The sequence below is a fragment of the Cinclus cinclus genome, chromosome 3 (genome assembly GCF_963662255.1).
Source record: "Cinclus cinclus chromosome 3, bCinCin1.1, whole genome shotgun sequence".
Taxonomy (NCBI): Eukaryota; Metazoa; Chordata; class Aves; order Passeriformes; family Cinclidae; genus Cinclus; species Cinclus cinclus.
Window position 1 is genome coordinate 58,323,814 of NC_085048.1, and position 22,562 is coordinate 58,346,375.

The 22,562-nt window shown below is 39.5% G+C and overlaps 1 protein-coding gene across 1 annotated transcript in view; it reads right to left on the minus strand.

The window, feature by feature from the left end:
- Positions 1-14,304: 14,304 nt before the first annotated feature.
- IPCEF1 (interaction protein for cytohesin exchange factors 1) overlaps positions 14,305-22,562 on the minus strand; it is a 70,403-nt gene continuing 62,145 nt past the window's right edge. The window contains exons 10-11 of the mRNA XM_062490044.1: positions 17,645-17,847; positions 14,305-14,505 (exon numbers count right to left, since the gene is read on the minus strand). Coding sequence (XP_062346028.1) covers positions 14,305-14,505; positions 17,645-17,847 — 404 coding nt within the window. The remainder of the gene's footprint in view (positions 14,506-17,644; positions 17,848-22,562) is intronic.

The following is a 22,562-nucleotide window of genomic DNA, read 5'->3' on the forward strand; positions in this document are numbered from 1 at the left end:
TTTGTTGTGAAAACATTAAAAAGCACTGATCCCAAACAGACCCCTGAGGGAGACCATTTGTTACTGATGTCCATCTGGACATTGAGCCTTAGACCACTACTCCTTGGGTGTGGCTGTCCCAGCACTTTCTCATCTATTGAGGAGATCACCCATCAAACCCATATGTGCCCAATTTCAAGAGAAAGATATTGTGGGAGACCATGTCAAAATCATACCTGTGTCCAGACAGATGACACCCACGGCCCTTCTCTAATCCACTGATGCAGTCACTCCATTGTAGAAGGCCACAAGGTTGGTCAGGCAGGATTTGCCCTTGTTGAAGCCATACAGACTGTCCCAAATCACCTCCCTGTCCCTCATGTGCCTTGACATAACTTCTAGGAGTTTCATGATGTTCCCAGACACAGAGCCCAGGCTGATATGTTGGTTCCCAGGAACCTCCTTTCTACCCATTTTAAAGACAGATGCAATGTTTCCCTTTTTCAGTCACCTGGCACTACACCTGACTGCCATGACTTTTCAAATATGAAGGATAATGTCTTGGCAATTACATCAGCCAATTCCCTCTTTACTTGAAGGAGTCTCTATATAATGGAAGGGGAAAATTGAAGAGATTTTCTACTTAAATGTTCCCTTGACAAGAGGCGCTCCATCCTGGAGTTGACATTTTCCACTGCAGAGATAGACTCCATGAACCCAAGTCTCTGTGTAAGTTTGTCTGTCTTGAAGCTGGAATGTAGCCGAGTGTAATTGCAGACACTTTGGCAGAAGAAATATGGAGCTGAGTTGACTTTGAGCTGACTTGTGCAGGTTCACTCCACTAACAAAGGGAAGGGAGAGCTCAACAGCTGAACTCCCTGTCTTTCTGGCTTTATTGTTAATAAAGTCAAGGCAGCATGGGTACACTTACCTGTGCTGCAGGCATCTGACTCTCATTTTGAATAATGGGAAGAAACCTTAGAAATCTACATCATGCCTTCCATATCTCCAAATTATGAAAACATAGGGCACTCAGATTGTGTCATGGGCAAAGCAGTCTCAACTAATTCCTGCTAATTAACCATAAGGACTCAGCTAATCAGGAAAAACTCTGTAAATAACTATGTGCCAACTGTAGTGTTAAAAGTACTACTTTGGTGGCCTCCAGTGGGTCCCTGTTCCAGCACTGGTTGCCTGCAGACGCAGTCCTCTGTGTGATGTCCTTGTCCTTGATACTTCTTTTTCACAGGTTTTGGTGTCTTGGATTCTTTTTGATCAAAGCAGTTTTCTATATAAGCTCAGCATTTTGCCAAATTTACAAAAAAAACAGTTTAGCTCTGATTTTCCAAGAACTATTCAATAATTTTTTTAGAGCAACCTACTTCTGCATTAGTCGATTTTTTTCAGAACTATGTTTTTAAGATTGTCTTCTCTTGAAAGACTTTTTGTACAAACAAACTGAAAGAAATTCTTTCAGTTTTTGCTTTGCATCAAACATTTTCTTCAATGTGTAGGATCAAAGTGATGATTTTGTGTCAGGACTGTTAACTGCCTGGAAAATATATCATCTGGGAATTGCCAGTACTGAAATTTCCAAACCAGGTGATAAGATCAGCACTTTACTTTCTACTGGTATCCAGCTCCTAATTTGACCAGCTGCTGTTTCTCCTGATCTTTATAAAATTTTCTCTTGATTAGTGATTCCATGTACTACATTTTGTTAAAGTGAAGGCAAAAGTGCTTGGACTTTCATGTATTTTTTGGCTGAACTCTTTGCCTGACACAGGATCATATCCTTCTCCTTTCCCACCCAATCCCCCAACCCCCCACCCCTCAACCCCTCCTTCCCACCAGATTTCCAACAACCAGTGTTTTTTTTGTTGGTTGTTTTTGTTTTTTTTTTTTTTAATTTTTCAAAGAATCAATATATTTGTGAATAAGATGCAGTTTAGTTCAGGTTCATCTGAATTCTCTCTCACTTCTTACCAATTCTGCCAATGTACATATTCAAACCTCTTATATTAAAAGTTTGCTTGGTTTACTCAATAGTGCAGAGATGATACAGGCTGTTCACATTTAATTACTTTTATTTTTTTGTATTCCTTCACTGGGATATTTTCTTGTATCTGATGTTCCAGAGAAGAGAAGACAAAAGAACAGAGAACCAGCAGCCTTCAGGCATACACTGTTCACATGTAAAGGATGCATCACATTGTTTCTGCACATCAATTTACTGTCACAGTCTCTTTCTGCAAATATCTATTTTATTTTTCCCTTGTAATGCCATCAGTAGGCAGGATCAGAAGAACTCATTATTCTCAAGAGTCCTGTACATTGAGTCAGAGGGATAAATACTACCTGGTAGATGCAAATGTGATAAGGGGTCTGATGATGAAGGCAGACAAAACATCTTGCTCTGAAAGATTTACAAATCAAGGCTGCTTCCATGTATCATAATGCAATTAGATAAAAGCAGAGAATGGTAGCATCATAACACTGACTAACACAAAAGTTACTATACAACATTTATGAGACTTTTATTTTCAAGAGAGGATTAGACCATATCATAGTATCCACTTATGATGGATCAAAATTTCATGAATTTACATTAATTCTTGGTAATGGAGAAGATGAATCTCATCACCAGATGAACTCTGAATGGGAGGCCTCCCATTGGTGTTGCTAATAACTATAACCTCCCTCTGTGCTGATGTTCTCTGGCTTAATGCAGTTCATTACAGAGCAACAGAAGATTATTTTTTTTAAAAGTGTTTGATAGAGAATTTATGTTGCATTTTATACTGCCATCATAATTTCTGTAATTTGGAAGCTGAATATCGAATAGTTGTAAGAAAGCTTTTCTTCTCTCCCAAGAAAACCATGCACTAGGTGTGGCAGAGAAACCCCGTGTTAACTGTGTGAGAGTAGAAGTAGCAGTGGAATTGCACATGTAACTGTGCACAATACTGGTACTTCTGCCTATTGCTTGAGCTGAAGTAGAATCACAGAATCATAGAATCACAGAATCATATTATCACTTAGCTGGGAAAAGAGGTCTAAGACCATCAAGTCCAACCATTAACCCAGCACTCCCAAACCCACCACTAAACCATGTCTCCAAGGGAAATATACACATCTTTTAAATACTTCCAGAGATCAGAACTCAACCACTTCCTGGGCAGCCTTTTCCAATGCTTGACAAGCCTGTGCACGGAACAAGTATTCCTAATATCCACTTTAAACCTCTCCTGGCACAACTTGAAGCTGTTTCCTCTCATCCCACCCTTTGTTACCTGTGAGTGGAGACCAACCTGGCTACAGCCTCCTGTCAGGAAGTTAGAGAGAGCAATAAGGTCTGCCATGAGCCTCCTTTTCTCCAGGCTAAGCACCCACAAGCTCCCTCAGGCACTGCTCCTAAGACCTGTGCCCCAGACCCTTCACTATCTGGAAATTTTAGTCCCTTTAATAGCAGGGGGGTCTTTAAACAGTCAGAAAAGGAATTGCAATCAGTAGGAAGTGAAGCAATGGCATATTCAGCTGGCTCTCCTGTATACATATGTACTAGAGGCAGAAGCATCATGAAGGTATAATGGGATTTCAACTTATTGAACCAAGAGTACCTTCCCTCCAAACTTTTCTTAAAGCAAAACATAATGTGTTGGGATCACTTGGACTTGGTAAAAGACTAGCAGAATGCTTGTGCAGAAAGTCTGATCAGAAGGTTGTAGCACTTGGGTTTGGGTTTCAGATCTCTGGATTGGTGAATTTGCCTCTGAGGGATGAGTAAAACACCATCTAAAGAAATTTCACTGTGTTTTGATTTAAAAGTAATAATACAGATCATTAGTTGCAGTAGATTTTGGGTAACAATGGCAAAACTTCAGCAAATCTCTTCCAGGCGCTAAACTAATAATCATCAATAACAAAATACAGTCTAGATGTGCATAGGAATAAGAAGGCAAACAGCATAAGTAAATTTATTGTGCAGGAAAATTCAGTGAAATCAGTATTACCTGTACTCCTGTAATGAAGTAAAACTTAGAGCAAAATTTAAATGTCACATAGATGCTTACCTCCACAGGATGTCATACTAAGGTTCCCCCTTCCCACTCCTCCACCCCTTTCCCTTTAACATTACTGCCTCTGCTTTGTAGCTGCTGTTTTACCTTCTGTCTGGTGTAAGTCCAGTGGAACTACTGCTGCCTCTTTTTCAACACAACAACAATCCTCTTTCTTGTCCTATTCTTTTGTAGTGATTCTTCCTTTTAAGTGCATAGTTTCTAATAATGTAATTGATGGCTGCTGCTGGGCTTTTAGCAGAGATACCAATGAGAGTGTTAGAAGTACTATTTTTTAAAGTTTATGATGAAAAGAAGAGTGAAATAAAATGTTGTATAAAAAGTATTATGAAGGAAAAAGGTATTGTGTGTGTTCAATAGTGTGCAGGCATTCTTCAAGTTCAAGGTGTTTTGCTGCAATCAGTATCAGCACCTCCATCTGTGAATCTGTGGGTATGTGCAAATTCATGTGTACTCCAGAAAAGGCTGCTGGATTAGAAAGGATTAATTGGAGCAATACAGAATAAACCTCTCTCTTTCATCTTGATCTGTACTACTTTTATATTCCTCACTAATGTAATACTTTGGAATTTAGCCTGATATTGCAGCTACAAATTATTCCAAAACTTTCACTGAATCAAAGAAAAAACTGTATCTCTTTCTTCAGCTAATGCCAAAGTTGAATTTCATTCAATGAAATGAATTGGATACTACATGAAGAACTGAATAGGATTATGTATAGTTATTTTTCTGATCTTTACGCTAAATTTTGACAGACAAAGTAGGAGTACAAAATTGTTGCAAAGATCCTCATCCAAAGTCATTTTACTGTGAAACTCTGGGAGGGTGCAGGTGGCATAAAATCCCAGAGATACCTATGTTCTTCTCAGCAGTTGTGCAGTGTCTCTGTAGCTTCCCTAGAGCTGTAAAAAGAATTTATCACTGTTTCCTATCCAGGAGGTAGAGAGTATATCAGGGAAGGTCCAAAACCACACAGCTGGATTTCATATCTTCCAAAGCAACAAAATCACTGGAAGACTGAGGGCTGGAGAAACTGAATTGTGAGCATTGCCAAAAGTGACATCATGGTTAAGGCCACACTTGAAAGTTCAGGCCCAGGGTGCTGACTTATTGCAGCTGCCTCTTATGTACAAACATGTCTTTTGGAACTGAACCTACTGTGGTTTCCCTCGTGTCACCTTCCTGTGCTGCACTGACACCAAGATATGGTTTAACATGTCTGGATGCTCTGCTCATCTTGCTAGGTGGTGTCTATGAAACAAATGGAACTTGAGAACTAAGGCAGTTTTGCATCCTGTTTTTTCTCTCCACGGGATCCTCTTGCCATGTGTCACTATGCTAGCTCCAGATGTCAGCTGATGTGCCTGGGCTGTCGCCCAACCAGGTCACCCTACAGTCCTCCAGAGCAGCTGTGCTCTTAAACCACTCCATTCCTTCCTGCATCTGAACTGTATTCACTGATTTTCTCTGAAAACAGTGCTGTCACGCAAACTCTGCCTTCATCATTTCTCTGATTCCTTACGGGATAGTCTTCCTTTCACTCTTTATTTAGTGAAATTCCCACATCTTCTTTGGAAGATGCCATTTGTGTCACTGTCTCCAAAGTTCTGAGCTTTGTTTGCTGCCTCAGTTCTGAGGCTCTGATCTGTTTCTTCCAAATAGTACCAGCACTATAAATCATTATTTTTCTTGTGTTAGAAAACACATTTCAGAAACAACACGGCCACCTGAATTGCCTCATGTCATCAGCAGCAAGATGAACAGAATAAATTGTTTCACAGAAAACAAATTATGCTCGTGATGAAATATCACATCTGTCTGGGAAGTTGATATGTGTGTTTTACAACAGTATGAAATCTGATGTGGAGCTCGTCCCGACATTTGCAGAGCAAAATTTCCAAATTTCACAGCAGATGACACCACTATCAGAGTCATCTTCATAGCTGCTGTAACATATGAACTTAAGTGCTAGCTGAGGTGAACTGAATTTACTGTCTGTAAAAAATAAGATTTAGGAAAATGCACCTTAGAAACCAAGATTCTACTTCAGCAACAGGACTGCAAGAGCACAGGCAGGCCTGTCAATTGCCAGGACATGGCTGCCATTGCAAGGGCTGAGGACATTGGAAATGCCTCTGACTCTTCAGCTATTTTCTTGTGACACACCATCATAGTGGCTTTGAGGCTTCACCGGGCATGCACAGAACATTTTACAGGGGACAGAAATACACCATATTCATTAAGTGCATTTTCCACAAAACAATCTCTGACATCTGAACCCTCAATTTTTAGGGTGCTCTGCAAAACAGTTTAATAAATTGCTGGATGAGATACATGGATATGAAATAACCAGACACTAAAAATCATCCCCATCCACTGTATGGCCAAATGGAGTGTTCCATTAATCTCACGCTCACCCATTTTTCATCAGACAATAATTAACCCTTTCTCACACCCCCTAATTTACCAGCTCTTTTTTCTTTGTGTCAGCCTTTGCTGCTCAGGTGTTCACCTGCCCTTCCTCACAGAGCATCTTTATCTCCAGACTGACCTTGGTTTCATTTTACTGCTTCTCTTTCAGGTCTGGAGAGGGTCTGTGTCCCAGACAGCATCTCCATTTTTACACCTGCAGTAAACGATGTCATGTCTCCGCAAAACTTCCTCAAACATGGTCTGAGACTATCACAAACGTGTACACATGTAGTATGGGGGAAGGCAAAAACCCAAAACTTGTACTGAGGATAATGAAACAAAAAAATCATGATCCTGCAGCAAACCCTCTTTTGTTTCCCCTCTTACATACAAACCTGTGGTTTCCTCCCTTGCTTGTGCTTCTAGCAGCCAGCAGGCTGTGCTGAGGGATCAGTTTTCTCCTTCAGGAACATGCTGAGATCGGTTTGCAGAAGCTGTGTTTTCCCACCGACAATACAAGAGCTTGTTTGTCTGCTCAAGACTGAAAGCACTTTGCCAGGAAATGGAAAGGGGAAAGACACGGTTTCCCCATCGAAATAGCAGAGCAGTTTGTCACTGTACACTGTACCCCATGTACTACCAAGGCTTCTGTTAGACAATTTGAAACATCCCCTAATGACAACGAGGTTATTTCTTGAGAACAGGAAGATAATACAGGAACTTTCTCACTGACAGTAGGCACTTCCTTCCAGCAATAAGAAAAAGACAGAATAATAAGAGTGATGACTGAACCATTCCAAAGAAGCAGTGATGAAATTGGGTCAGATGCCAGGGATGGAGCCTTTGCCCTCTGTGTTTCCAGTGATCATGCCCATCCCAAGCTCACAGGAAGCAAGCCAAATAAAGCCCGACAGGTTTTTTAAGCAGACAAATGTCCAAATCATAATGAGCAGCTCAATGATACCTTTATAAAACGTTGAAACAGCTTATGTTTTGTACCACCACAAGAGGGTGTAAAGCAAAAGCAAGAGCCAAGCAAGAGGCAGCCCAAGCCAGTAAGGTGAGGTGAGGTGTTACAGGAGGCATAAGGGTAGACATATGGTACCCCCCTGCCTTTCCTGTCACCATTCCCACAGCAAGCATGCCAAGAAGGAGCCTGGAGAAAGATATAATTAGATACTTTTTTGTTGAGTCTTGTTTTCAGACCCAGAAACCAAATGTTTGGCTGTGCATTCGGCACCGAAAGAAAGAGCTCAGGCTGAGATCACCTGAGAACTGTTTGCTCAGGTTGTCTTCATGACTCCCTGTCTAGCAGAGGGGAAAAAAGAGAAATCATTTATTGGTGGAAGCAAAGGTACAACTTTGTGGGAACCTGAGCCAAGTTAATGCTCTACTTCTGAAAGGAAAAATTCCTCCTCTTCCCTCCCGCTTATGCAGCTCTTCTTCCTTCTGCTTTTGTCTACAGAATCCAGCTGCATCCCTTCTGAGGGGCACTGAACTTCTCCAGAAGGCAATTTTAGTTATCATCACTGTAGATGAGTATCCAGCTTGCTGTGTCTGTTCCCTGCTGCCTGACTTGGCTGAGCTGACAGAAGTTCCAAATGATGATCTGATTAGCCCAAGGCAAGCAGTGGGAGCATGTAGGAGGCTGGGGGAAGAGAGATGATAAAGACAGGGACATTCTTTTTTCAGCTGAGCCCTTAAGACAAACTCATTTCCTAGGAAACACACCTTCACCATAATGCTACCTGGCTGGCCTATCCTGCTAAACTGAAATCCTTTTGAAAAAAATACTTATCTTCCTTTAATTGAAACAGGCTGCTTTGTGACCTTAAAAAAAATCTAGTAATATTCCATACCTGTCAGAAGAAACTAATCTTCCTAAAGGGTGCCTACAATTAAATAGAGTTAACTAATTTAAAAGCAGTTTCATATATCACATTATGAACTAGTAGAGGGCATTCCTCAGTCAAACCATTCACTGACTCTTCTTGGTTCCAGATTATACAACTTAATAATAAGTCCCACAGGGAAATTGCTTGTTTAAAGAACCAACAAAAATTTATTTTATTTTATTTTATTTTATTTTATTTTATTTTATAGCAGTAAACTGAAAAATCTGCAGTGGAAATAAAAATTTAAAAAAAAAGGCTGAGCAAAATATTCTCTCATTTCAGTGTTTAATTGACAAGTGCAAACATAAGGCCCTCATTCTGCAAGATGTGTGTATCATTCCATGAAAATCAATTCACACGTGTAGGCAACAAGCAGTAAAAAGGCAGCGCTGAGTGCCAACTTTGTGCTCTGAGTTTTAAACCAGTGAAGGGAAAAAAAAGAAAATGCAGCAGATAAAATAGTGAATTTGGATTCCATGTATTTTCATGGTGCTGCAGGCCTTGCTACTGCCTGATAGAAGTCCTTGCAAATATTCCTTTGTGTGTGACCTTTCCTGTCTATACAGAGTACAGTGGGATGGACACACCCATTCTTCCTTTGGGCCAGTCCTCAGCACTGGAAGCTGGAAGTACAAGAGTACCTATTTGTATGCACAAATGGCTTTTCACCAGGTGAGTTATTTTGCCAAACACTTATAAATAACGTGACTTACATTAATCTATGCAAGACTAGAGCTAGTTTTTATTCATGTGGGAGTGGGAGATGTGTTTTCATGTCCTCTTTTTATTTTTACTTGGGAGAAGATAAAACTGTCCTAAGCAACTTCAAGAATCAGAATAATTTGGGCAGGTCCTAAGGCATCTAGGACAAAGAGAGTGGTTCTTAAGCTATGGTTTGATGACACAAACTATTTGCCCTATAGAAAGGTCATTCACCTGTATCTTCAAAATGGACCTCATGTGGACCAGATGGGGTGCATAAGCTTCAGACACTGATAGCTACAATGCTTTCCCAAATAAATGGATTTTCTGTGTTACAGGCTGAGTAATCTAAAATCAACCATTTCCAGATTATATATCAAGGCTGTTGAGTTATCAATGAATCAATGCATATTTTATCTTTAACTTGCTGCCATCTTATAAACCAATCCCTCTGGATTTTTATCAGGAGGAAATAAATTAGAAAAATATTAATTTTTCCAGAGCAGACTGGTCTTGGAACTTCCCCCATAGAAAATTTCAAGGAATGTAGTACTCTTTTCAACACCTTACAATCTTTTTTTAATGCTGAAATGCTTAGCTTTTGGCAAGCTCAGCTCCTACTACCCTATGCAGAGATGTGAATTTCAGCATGATCTTATTTTTGAGCTTTTTCTGTTCTATTTTTCTTTTCCCACCTCAAATTTTGTTTCGGTTCAGAATGAAGGCAGTTTTTAAAAAATGCAATAGTGTTGCAGCTTGAAGCAAACCAAAATGGGACAAATCTTCAAGCACCAATGAAATGCTCACTGACATCTTAAAATGTCTGCTGCTTTGAAATGCCCCACACAAAACAGGAAATTCCACTTTGGCTCTACTACTGTAAGAAAACCACTTCGACTTCCTGTTAGCAGAAAGACATGTCTCATACAAATGAAGTAAACTCAGGCCCTCACTTGGTTACAATTGGTTTCTTTTGTACCACTAAACAGGCAAAAGAGTGAAAAAAGGACAAAGTCCAAAATCCCACCACAATACATGGAGTACCCCCCATAAAAGTATGCTTACATGGGCTCCTTTGCTACTTGAAAAGTTTAAAAATACAGGTTTTCATATTAAACCTGTAATAGACATGTAAGCTTCCAGGCTCACGCAATAGGCATAACACACCCATATATTTTCCAAATTAGAAGCAATTTTAAATTCTGAATTTCCAAAATTTTGTTTTAAATCAAATACTATGTTTTTTCTTTTCCTCTCTCCTTGACTGTCCCAAACCAGCCTTTTTTATCAATATGAGTGTTTCCTCCAAAATTCAAATTATTTTCAAACAAAGAGAAGTGGCACATCATTGACTCCTGTTTATTCCTGGTATCAGTTAGAGTAATTTCTTCTTTGTTAGCTGTCACAGTGCTGTGTTTTGGATTCAGAATGAGAATGGTATTGATAACACACTGATGCTTTGGTTTTTAGCTAAATTTTGTTTGTCCTAAGTCAAGCGTATTTTTCCTTGTCTTGTTCTCTGCCAATGAGGAAATACACAAAAACCCAAATTGGCAGGGAGCATAGCTGGGACAGGTGACTCAAACTGACCAAAGGGATATTCCACACCTCAGAACATCATGCCAGGTATATAAACCAGAGGGAGCTACCTGGAAGTGGGGGGGCTGGTAAGAGTTTGGGAAGAGGGGTCTGGCAGGTCAGTGGGTGGTGAGCAATTGCATTGTTCATCACTTGTTTGGGTTTCTTTCTTTTTTACTACTATTATTTACCATTATTTTTTGCCGTATTTTACTTTTTTAAAAAACTATAAAACCGTTCTTTTCTCAGCATACCAGTTCTACTTCAGTTCTGCTCCCCATTACACAGGGATGGGGAAGCATAAGAGAGGGGGGCTGAGCAAGCAACTGCATGGTGTTTCATCTCCAGCTGCACCTAAAACCATGACAAGGTGAAACCCTAGCATTGATTGAATCATCAGAGCTAGATGTAAAAATGATTCACGAACCCAGGTGTAATATCTTCCATCGTAAGAAAGGAAATGTGACCCTACCTCATTCTGGTAACTCATGAGATGTACACCACCAGAATAGAGAGATTTGATTTCCAGAAAAGCTGCAGAAACTGTTGAAATTAGATATTGTTACCAGGAATTCCAAAATCTTCATTGCTGGACTTACTGCACCAGCTGCTTTACTGACAGAGGAAAAATTTGCATGTGCACATATCCACACACATAGACTTTCTCCTAAAACAACCACAAAGTATATAAAACATGTCCCTTGAGGCAGATGGTTAAAGACTTCTTGACGTTCACACACTAGGGATGCACAGCTCCCTAGTGCAGGTCTTCCAAATCCAGACCAAGAAATAGCATTTACTCCTAGCATCACTGAGCAGAGCACAGACTTAACCAAATTTCTCCTGTTGAGCTGGCTCCCCACTGTAGCTGTCAGCTTGTGCGTAATTCCATCTCCGATTATGGCTTTCACGCTGCTGATAAACCTAGGCAAAAACTTTCACAGTAATTAGCAGTGCCAGAAAATTAATCCTGTTTCACTGCAATTTTCACTTTGCATTTTCCACGCTTTCCATTATTTTGAGTCTAAACAGTAGCTGGAGAGAGTGGCGTTAGACTTCCTGCACAGTACTTGCATAAATCCCATACAGTTGTTTTCCTGAACAAAGAAATTTGTAAAAATTATAACTGGGATTAGAGCAGCCCCATTGAAGAATTTTCTTTCCTTTTCCAAGAGGTGATAGAGCCCATTCTCAGCAGGTCTCTAAAACCTCAATACTTTAACAATAAGTGTCTACTGACCATCTGAAAGAGAGTAATTTAAAAGCAATTTTAGGCTATGTAATATGTAGAGTTTAGGCAGTCCAAGGGCATCTCTTTGTCTCTAGGTCTGGGAAAGCCGTTTTGTATATGCTTATACCAGTACAGTGTGAAAAGAACAAACACAACATGTACAGGCCACATAAGCTTTTCTTTGTATGTTGCAAATCTACTTCAGCAAATGGAGTTGACTCGGCCATTGCTCAGAACTGCAAGGCACTGACTTGCCTGGCCCAGCTCAAGAGGTCATTTAACCATGTGCTTCTTTTCAACATCTAAGTGAAGATGCTTTTCAAGAAAAATTGTGTTTACGTGCTTTGTTTTGTGAGAAACTCGCATGTGTGATAGAAAATGTACATGCAATTTGACCTCCAATATTTATCAATTACTTAGCACCAGGTAGTTAAAAATGAAATGGACCAAGCAGATTAATCCCCACACTCTTAATTTTCAGGGTGCTCTCAGCAGTGAATTGACAGGGAATGGTGGAAGAATTTAAAAAAAAAAAAAAAAAACAGAGAGGAACAAAAAAAAGCAACCTAAAAATGGGCTCAATTTTTAAGATGCAATCAGTCCAAACCAAATTGCACCAGGTATTAAGCTTGCTTAACTTTTAGTTAGAATTAGTGAAGTGATGAAATCACCACTCATATGATGATTTCCTTAAAAGAATAGCTTTTTAACCATCCAATGTTTTGTGTCTGCATCCCCATTTAGTAATTTTCATCTATTTCTTTACCTCTATTTAAAAAGAAAATCTTCTGAGTATTAAAAATGTGATATCAACAGTCAAATTAATCCCTACAGAAGTAGAAAAGATTTCACATGTTCCCACTAACAACATTAATTTTGTTTTCTCAATCAAGCTATGATAAAACATAAAATGTATAAAGATAGGTGAATATGGCTGCATCTCTACAGAGTATTTCGCTTTAAAATATCAACTGTATTAAAAACAAATGGCAAAGAATATCTTTATGAAATTGCAACAGAAGTGCAGATTGTCACAGTTCCTGTAGTGGCATTAATTTGGGAATGGTGGACTAATCTTGATTTTCAAAATTCAGCACTCTGCAAAATTCCTTACACCACAGAAGAGGGGAAGACAAAATCCCAAAACCTTGTACTGAGGACAATGAAGTAAAAAAATCCTGATCCTGCAGCAAAACCTCTTATTTTTTTTCCCCAAAGGGAAATCTTGAAACTTCTAGAAAACTGTTTTAAGGCCCTAAGTTGTACAGACTTTCTTTATCTAAAACTCAGAGCTAGAAAAGCACAAGAAGGAGTCACAGCAGATGTGTCAGGGTAGTCTCAGCTGTAGAGCCAGTACTGTGATCTATAATGGGGGAACACAAAATAAAGAGGCATTTCAAGTCAATCTGTAAGCACTCGCAGCTGGGTGGGCTTGGTCCACATGTGCCTATTTATATTAGGAAATTCAGCATATATAAATATATAAATAAAACATCTATACAGTACATAGTCACATTCATATAAGCCATAAAATCACATATATATACAAAAATACTTGCAGCTTTGTTTTACACTTCCAGGTCCACATTAGGAGTTTAGTTATTTAGCTTCTGGCTTGTGAATATGATCACCTTCCTTAAATTGGACTCTGGGATTAACTTGTACCTAATATACTCCCAAGTGTCAAAAATAAGAAAGAAGAACATAATGTTCCAAGGAATTCTGCCAAGTCCATAAGGAAAGTTGAAACTTGTCTCACTGAAGATCAAATTACATGTTAGAAAAAACTGAGAGACCTCTTCTTCATGTAGAAAGACAGTACCTTTTTGGTCTGGACCATAAATAAATTTGAAACTCATAAAACATCAGGCAGAGCCCAAACTGGGTGCCTGGCAGCTGTCCATAGTATGAACTCATGCATAATTACTCTTCCAATTGTCGCAGCTTAAATTGGTAGAGTGGTGAAAGTAAATGATTACAGAGATGAAAATGCATACACTGGGTTGCCTTAGAGGGTAAAAAGATAGAGTAGACTACATCCTGTTGGTATCAGTTTAGCTCCATTTCAAGGTTGTATGGTTAAAATAATCCCAAGGATCTCATATTTATACAGTACATATTACATTGTTCTGTATCTTCCAGGAGCTGGATACTTCCAATTTCCTTCACCAAAAACTGAAAAACATTTTTTGCTGTTTTTTAAAATAGTATTCTTACATATGCAAGCCACGTTTAGGCATGCTTTTTATGGGGAACTTGGGCAAGTTTGGTGAACTTGCCCCTTTGACAATAAATGAGTTCTGCAAGACCATTCAAAACTTTTGAGAATGGGTTGTTTTCACTTCCGAAAAACAAACCTCAAGATACAGCAGCTTAAATTGCTTGTACATGAAGACCCATGGAGAAAAATCTTGCCATGTGCCGTTGATCAAATAGCACTTTCAGAGATTGGCTGTGCAGTCATCTCTTGCTGTTCACTATTCTCTGTGGACATGTCCTGGACCTCCTGCTGCTGATAAATATCTTGGACCAGCATGATGTTTGTGCTCCTCCACTCTCTGTACTTCACTGCTGTCAACTTTGGGTCCTCTAGCAACTGGTTAATTGTGGCCAGGTCATGTTCCTTACACTAGGAAGAGAACAAGTGGTTATTTCCACAGAAAATGTCAAGACAATCTTCCCTAACAAAAACCCTCTGGAAACATTAGACTCATGTCACCAGGAGATGGCAAATTACCCATCCTCCCTACAGCTTGTTCCCAATTTTAGAGCATAGGTCATCAAAGTTATGCCTGCAGCAAAAATTCTTCCCAGTTAAAGGCAAGTTTTGATTCCATCTAGATTTTTTTATGGGCTTCTTAACAAAACTTGATGAGAGAAGATTCATGCGAAAATTACACATTGTTATGCTGTCTCTCAACAAGACAGTACTTGCATGAAACGAGACACAACAGCATTCATTTCTGTAATTCACAGCAGTTCTAACTTTCTCAAAAAACACTTATTCCATGTAATAAATGTCTCTTCTCTGGGAGCTGGACTGAACACAACTTTGGGTATAATTTGTGTACTGGCAGTAGAGTGGCTACAGTACATGTGGCTGCCATCTTCCACCAGCTACTGCTAATAAATCTGGTACCTACTTTTTGGCAAGAACAGCTCAGACCATATATTGCAGGCAACCTGGTTCACTTGTAAAATGTGAGCAGTGACTGATTCGGGGACACTGAGATTCTGTATGTCACAGAACTACAGAGTGATTGAGCTTGGAAGGGACTTCTGGAAGTCATTTGGTCCAAAACCCTTCCTCAAACACCTACTGCAGGCTGCCTAGGACTGTGTGCAGATGACTCTTTAATATCTCCAAGGGTAGAGACTCAAGAACTTCCCTGGACAACCTGTGCTTGGTCACCCTCACAACAAAAAAGTGTTTCTTGATATCCGGGGGAAACTTTCTATGTTTCAGTTTGAACCCATCACTTCTGGTCCTGTCACCAGGCACTACTGAAAATAGCCTGTCTCTGTCTTCTTTCCACCCTCCTTTCACACACTGATATTTTTTTATGTCCTCACACATTGTGGCATAACAAACCACTTTGCTTTTCCAACCCGTATTGCCTATCCATGCAATGAACCGCAGCATAGAGAAGCCTCAGCCTGCAATGGGAGGCAGCAGTTAGCTTAAGAGGAGAAGAGAGGAGATAGGAGGTGGAAGGGAGAGGAGTGTTTCTGTTGGACAAATTTGGCAGCAAAAAGCCAAGCCATGGAATTTCTCCTGTAGCACTAAAACTATTTCCCACATTCACTAAGATTGTGATGCATTTGCACATAGTTTCCCTCTCTTCCAAAGTATTCAAAGCATGTTTTGCTAATGAGATATTGTGGCAGCAACATTAATCTGTTGCTAAACAAATGGAGTCAAAAGTCTAAAATTAAAATTGCATTGAGACTTATTTAAATCACTTCTCAAACTAGTAGGGTTTTAATTAAAGCAGAGTACATATGGATCAGAAGCAAAAAATTCCTGCTTTTTAGATTTCCAGTGGATTATTTCCAATTACCTTATGTCTTATATTATACATTAAGAAAATGGACTTTAAAGCATGTAATTCCACTGATGTAAGGAATATGGCACTTTCCCACTGCAGGCACTTGACTTTCAGACAGGCTAACTTAAATACTGTTGTGTACAGAATTCTGTGTCTATGAGAAAGTGTCTGTGCTTTTTTATTTGTCTTGTCAATACTTCAGTTTCTTAGTTTGAAGAGAAGAAAAAAAAAAACAAACCAAAACCCAAAGAATTCATCACATTTTATATGTTATGAACACTCCAAAACTTATTTTTTTTCATATTAAATAACAGTGTTAGACAAGCCTAAATTAATCACAACTTATATTACTCCCATGCTAAATCAATGCACCATTGTCCTCCTTGCTCATGTCTGACATTGAGGCTTCTATTCATCTCCATACTAATGAAAGTGACTGTTCCACAAATTACAATTCCCTTTTGCACAAACTGGTTCTTAGATTTATTAGTGAGGCCCCTGTCAGGAAAAACCTTGCAGAATGTTTCTGTACGTAGCTTCTTATCCTATAAAATAGGCATACTTTTTAAACTAACTTTCTTCTGTGTGGGGGGCTCACTTAATTGTTGAAGCAAATGAATTCTTCTGTAGTCACTGCCACAGCACTGAAAACTCTTCAATACTAAGGAGAGACTTCACCAGGTCTCATATGGAGCCGTGAAGAATGCCTCTCTTCCCAATTCCCTTTACAATTGTAATTTTCAGGGATTTCAATACAGGCTGAGGTGCTGAACCCAAGCTTCCCATTACAACTAATAGTCAAACCAATGATTGTGCTGACATGATAAGTTTTTAGAATCATAGAACTGCTAAGGTTGGAAAAGACATCTAAGATCATCAAGTCCAATCATTTTACATGGATTTCTCCAGCTTACAGTGCCTGAAGCCAAATACATCCATTTGAAACAAGATACTCAACTCCTGCTTCTAATGCATAGGAAAAGAAACAAGTGAAGCCCCAACTCTGCATTTATTCTTTCTCCTTACAATATACAAGCTATGGTTAAGCTTTTTTGTCTCTCTCAGTACCGTTCAGAAGCAGGCTTTGAAATCCCATGACACTTGATGCTGGCAAGTAAGCTGCTTCATAAATTCCCATATTCCAGACAGGTTTACCGGCCCTTTCATGTAACATATCCTGAACTCCTGTACCCCTCCAGTTCGTGATATATTTCCAACATAAAAGCAGGATGCTTTTGCTATTAAAAATATTTTAGTTACAGGAGGTCTTTACAATAGCTTTGGCACATCCTGTACATTCTCTGATAATCACATAAGGAAAACTTTTTTTTGGCTCAGGGTCATTTTCATGTCCTTTATCATCAATGTGCTTTGTCTGCGCTTCCTTTTTTAAGGCTCCCCTGTTTAGTGCACTTAGCTGAGCTTGCAAGTTTTCCAGTTAACTAAGAGTTTTCTTCATTAAATTTTCCAAACGGGCTGGAACTCCTGCAAGAAGAGTCCCTCCTGAGCTATTGCCTCTGTTTCCAGTTCAAACTGAACAACACAACACAGATCAGTATTCACAATGAAGCAGAGAAAAAGAACTCAAAAACTTAACAAAATTCTCTAGGGCTTTCAGTAAATATGTAATTAGAGATTGGCTGTAGTCTATACTGCTTCTTTTTCAGCCAAACTGTTTTCTTTCTCTCAAGGTTTCCTTGGCAAGATCTGCAAACTCACCTTCAATGTACTGTTCAGCATTCGAATTTTGTGGAGTTTCTCATTAATGGAAGGGTTTTTGCTGCGCTTGATAAATGACTTCCTAAGCTCCTTCTTAGTCGACAGTCGACGATCACCAATGGGAGACAGGCTTGCTTGCTCCAATGACTTATAAAGTCGCTCCATCTCATCATCATCATCATCATCATCATATTTTTCCTGGTCTGCATAGAAAAGAATAAATTTGGTATGAGAATGTGAATGTGGCAGCACATAACAGAAAAGTTATTGTCAGCCATCAGGAGAGCTCCCAACCAACTCAAAAAATAATGGTATTAGAGTTAAAACTAAGGGCAATTAGGGTAATTTCTAGGGTAATAATGCCTATGAGAAAGACAAACTTCCAAACTCACGTGTTTTTAAGAATCAGGTAATGATCCAAAGAGATGTGAGCCTGTATCTCCACTTACAGAGTGCTGCCTTAATGTTCTGAATATATCACAGATTTTGAACAACTGTTAGTAGCTCTATGTTTGAATGAAACAGCTCTGATGGCATCTAGACCCATTCACCCCTCTCTGTATGCTACACACAGTGAATTATGCCTCTACCTGGCAACTCACAGGGAAAATTTTCTTTGGTGTGCTGATTCATCACCAGGTTTTGGCCAGTATTGAAAACAGAGTTAAAAAAATAAAATAAGCAATTAAAAGAAACATAGAAACATTTCAGGGGCCCCAAGAGAAGGTCCCTAGAAAACAGATTAAAGCAAGAACCCCTGAGGCATCCAATGTGTTGTCTCTGAGTTCCACAGGTTGCAGCAGAGAGTTTGCTTGTAATGCCTCACAACAAAGCTTTGATTCTCTCCACCTTAATTATTCTGATGGCTCCCAAGCTGCAGGACCATCTTCCAAGACAGAGAGTAAGTGAAAGGAAAAGCAAGTAAACAGCTGAGAATAGCATAAAATAAGATGAAAATTGAAGCAAAGACAATTCTCAGAATAAAACAACTCAAAAATGAACAGACGGAAACTAAAAATGTGCCAAGCATATGTAGGGGTGTTTTAGCACAAAGCCATTTTTAGCAGCAGACTGCACTACTTGCTTCTTGTCCTTCAGTCCACATGGCCTCAGTGATCTCTAAAGGAAAATATTACAGCTATTGCTGTTTTCAGGGTGCTAATTAATCCATCCAGATCCACTTTGGAGAATGCTTGGTCTTATATCACTGGGGATAGTGGTGTTGGTTCTTCTCAGTTTCAGTCCTTCCTATTCCCATTGAACTGGCTAGGCATTCATTTCTTTTGAAGTTAAACATTTACTTTTCTAAATCATCTGCTGTCAGCAAGTATATTCTGAACAAAATGAACAAGTCCTTCTGCTCACTCATGCTGCTGCAAAAAGATTTCTGCAATTTGTCAGCATGCTAAGGAGGCTGCTTTTTATCTTTTCCATGTTTTATAAAGTACAGCATCCTCCTACATCTCTGTTCTTTCTAAATATTTAGGTTTCAAGAAAGGTTTATGATAGGCCACAAATATTTGCCTTCACCGTGTTTCTGGCCTATTCTTCCCTACTGCGTGATTATAAATAGCCTACTGTACCTTGACAAAAACTAAATATAACTTCCAACAGTGGTACATTGCTGGAGAGGAAAAGGAGAACCGTTGTATATTTAACAAGCTTCAGGAAACAGAAAAAAAAAATGGAAGTGTAAGGCATAATACACGGCATTAGTATTTCCTGAAAGCTGTTGGCACATGCCATGAGGCTCATAATGACTAGTTTCCTGCCTACTTTCTTGGGATGAAGCAGCTGTTTGTTTCATTAGCCAGCTTCTCACAGGACTGGCTCAACTCCGCTGTAGACATCACCCATCAGGACTGTGCACAGTAATACTTTGAGACATAAATTGATTTTTATCAGCTATCCAAGAAAGGGCGTGTAAGAAGAAAAGAAAGTTGCTTCAGTCCTGTTCAGCAACTTTTAGATAAAGTCAACCCACAAGGGACTTAACATCCCAACTCCAGATACCTTTTGAGGCTAACTCATGACCTTCCCTTCCTTCAGTATCCTATAAGGGTTACAAAAGAAAACACCCTCACTGAACACTCTTCTTCCATGCTAAATATTCTGATATCTTCCATGCACTTGTGGGAAACTGTAAGGAGTACAGTAACACTCAGCACAGAAAAAGATGGAGACAAACTCAGAAAAGCCCAGGAGAAGGCTCCCAGATTATGCACTTGCCCAGCAAAATGAACTCAGCCCCTGCAGACTTTCAAGATCGCTACCTTAAAACTCCTTTCCTATTTCTTAATCTTCCACCATTCTCATCCTCCAAGGGATTAATCAGTGTCAGGTTATTTCAAAGGGAAAGGAATGTGACAGATTCTTCTTATTGGGTGGGTAAAGGAAGTGGCAGTAAATGGAATTCCAGCAAATTGCTGGAAAACAAGGGTGAGTGGAACTTGCAGGTTGTGTAGAGCCAGTATGAGTTACATAGCACTTCTGTCTCCATCTCTGATGAATTTCAACTACGGTTAAAAAATAAGAGCATCCCAATGCTGTGTGTTTGTGAGACTCTTGCTCACACACTGTTGCTCTCTGTCAGCATGTGGAAGGATATGTCTGCCAATAAGCCTCTACAAACTGAGGCCAGACAATCTCCTACCTACCTGGAATTTCACCTTCAGTGTCCTGAGTACCCCTGAGCCAAGTTCAGAAAGAAAAAGCCCACGTTTTGCGGGCTTGAAGCTGCCACTGAACACACTAGATTGATGCTGTAAATCTGAAAGGGGGAGAAGTAATGAAGGAACTGAAAAATTCTGATTTAGGGGAACTAAAACACAATTCTGAGGCTTGATGCCATTTATCTGGAATTTCCCTCTAACAGGAAGTATCACAGACAAGAACAACCTGCCAGAGGTTCGGCATGCCTATTCTTCACCTCCTTTTCAGCTTCTGCTCTCCTGACAGCCAACATCCCTAGGCTGGAGACATTAAGTTATTGAGACTCCCCATCCTGGAGCATCAGTACAGAAGCCTGTCTGAAATCTCAACTTTAATGCTCTTTAGGCTTATGTAAGTAAAATTATCCAGAACTTTCATAAAGCAGCTGTGAAAGTTGATTGTTTCCCAGTGTAAAGATACAGAAATAGGAAATACTTGGCAGAAATAGCATTTTGCATTGAAAACCACCTCCAACAGAATGTATCTGACTAAATTTATCTGAAATGTAAATATTTGGCCTCCCATTCCGTAACTGAGATTTCACAGACCCCCAGTTGTGTATTAATCACAAGGGGGAAAAAAACCAAAAAAACTCTGCTTCTTCCTCCTGTTCTCACTACTCCTATGAGCTTCACTGGGAGAGAACACATACACCCAAGTCTGGGAAGAGCAGAGGAAAAAAAGTTGTGATTTTTGCCCTTGCCTACCTATCCACCCACTAACCCTTTTCCATAGTGGTAGCAGACTTTTTGATGGGAATAAGTCACCTCAGGAAAATGAAATTTCCCACATAATTATGGAACAGAAAATATAGAAAAAAAATTCAACTAGCTGAGTATAACTCAGGCAAACTCCTCACTGGAAAATGCAGAACTAGGGGAGGAAAGATTGGAAGAAAATAGTAGGAAAACTTTGTTAGCATAAAAAACAATTACATGCTATTGTCTGACAGTATAGTAGACTCAGCAGTGAGGGGCACAATTTTAATAAACTGACTGAACTGGAAACAACATAAATAAGTATCTCTTTTTCAGAGGCTTCAGAAAACCGTAGCACCATAGTTTTCACTGTGATTTCTACAGCTTTTTTGATGAGAACCAGAAGAGTTGTTCAAGTTGTTTCTCTACACAGTTGTTCTCACCATAGGCACATTTCCTCAGCTAGTCTCAGCCATGATATAGCTGTTTTCTAAAACTTTTGCAGAAGGAACAAAGGGGCCAGAGCACACCAGAGGATCTGTTCTGGCTATTACTGGCACAGGCAGACTCCAGAGAGGAAGAGGATGTCGGTAGCGAGAACAGAAGGAATTTAATGAATCCAGCTCCTATTTAACCATCTCCTTCCCAGAAAAACAAACCAGATAAAATCCAAGATGTATTTGAAAAGCTGTCCAGGTTTTAAAATATCAGCACACACCAGTTCTTCCACAGCTATTGTCAACTAAAGTAAAATAAACCAGAAGTGATAAAATAAGAATGCCTTGCCAAGATGCATAAACTTCATATGATCGTGAAACCCTCAGAAAATGCAAGGAAGAAGGATCTTACTGCTGTAGTAGTAGATCCCTAAATAAATAGAAACACACATTCCTAATTTCATGTGTAACCTCTCAGTTCCTGTGGCTTCCTGTAGCTGTCATGGTTTTTGATCATAATGCTGGTACTTCAGAACCATACTTTTTCTTCCAATGGTTGCCAGAAGAAATTCAAAAGATGGAGTTTGGCTGGAGAGTGTATCTAACCATCATGGAGGGGGCAAGGCCAGCTTCTGGACACAGCACACATAGTCAGACAGCTCTTTGTATTCTCAGCTGTTTCTTTGCCTCACAGGCAGCTTAGAATCCTTTGTCACTGTGCATGTAGCAAGCTGCATCACCAAAGTTTCAAATATTCCCAAAAACTGAATGGATGCATAATGTTGGTCTCCTTTCAAAAAAGAAAACTGATAAACTCCCCTTCTTTGTATCACTCTCTGGTATGTAACATCTCCCCAGTAACTGGTGCAGAGAATTAATGCTGATGATGTTCATAGCATCACTAAGAGTGGTTGGAAAGACTGTTAAAAATATCATATGTTATGGTTGCTTTCACCAGATGCTCACAGTTGCTTAGCAGTGTTCATTAAATAATTTCTGTTGAAAAAATAGTCCATTATCACTTAGTTGAATCAGTAGCTTTTCTTATGAAGATTCATCCATTTATTTCTG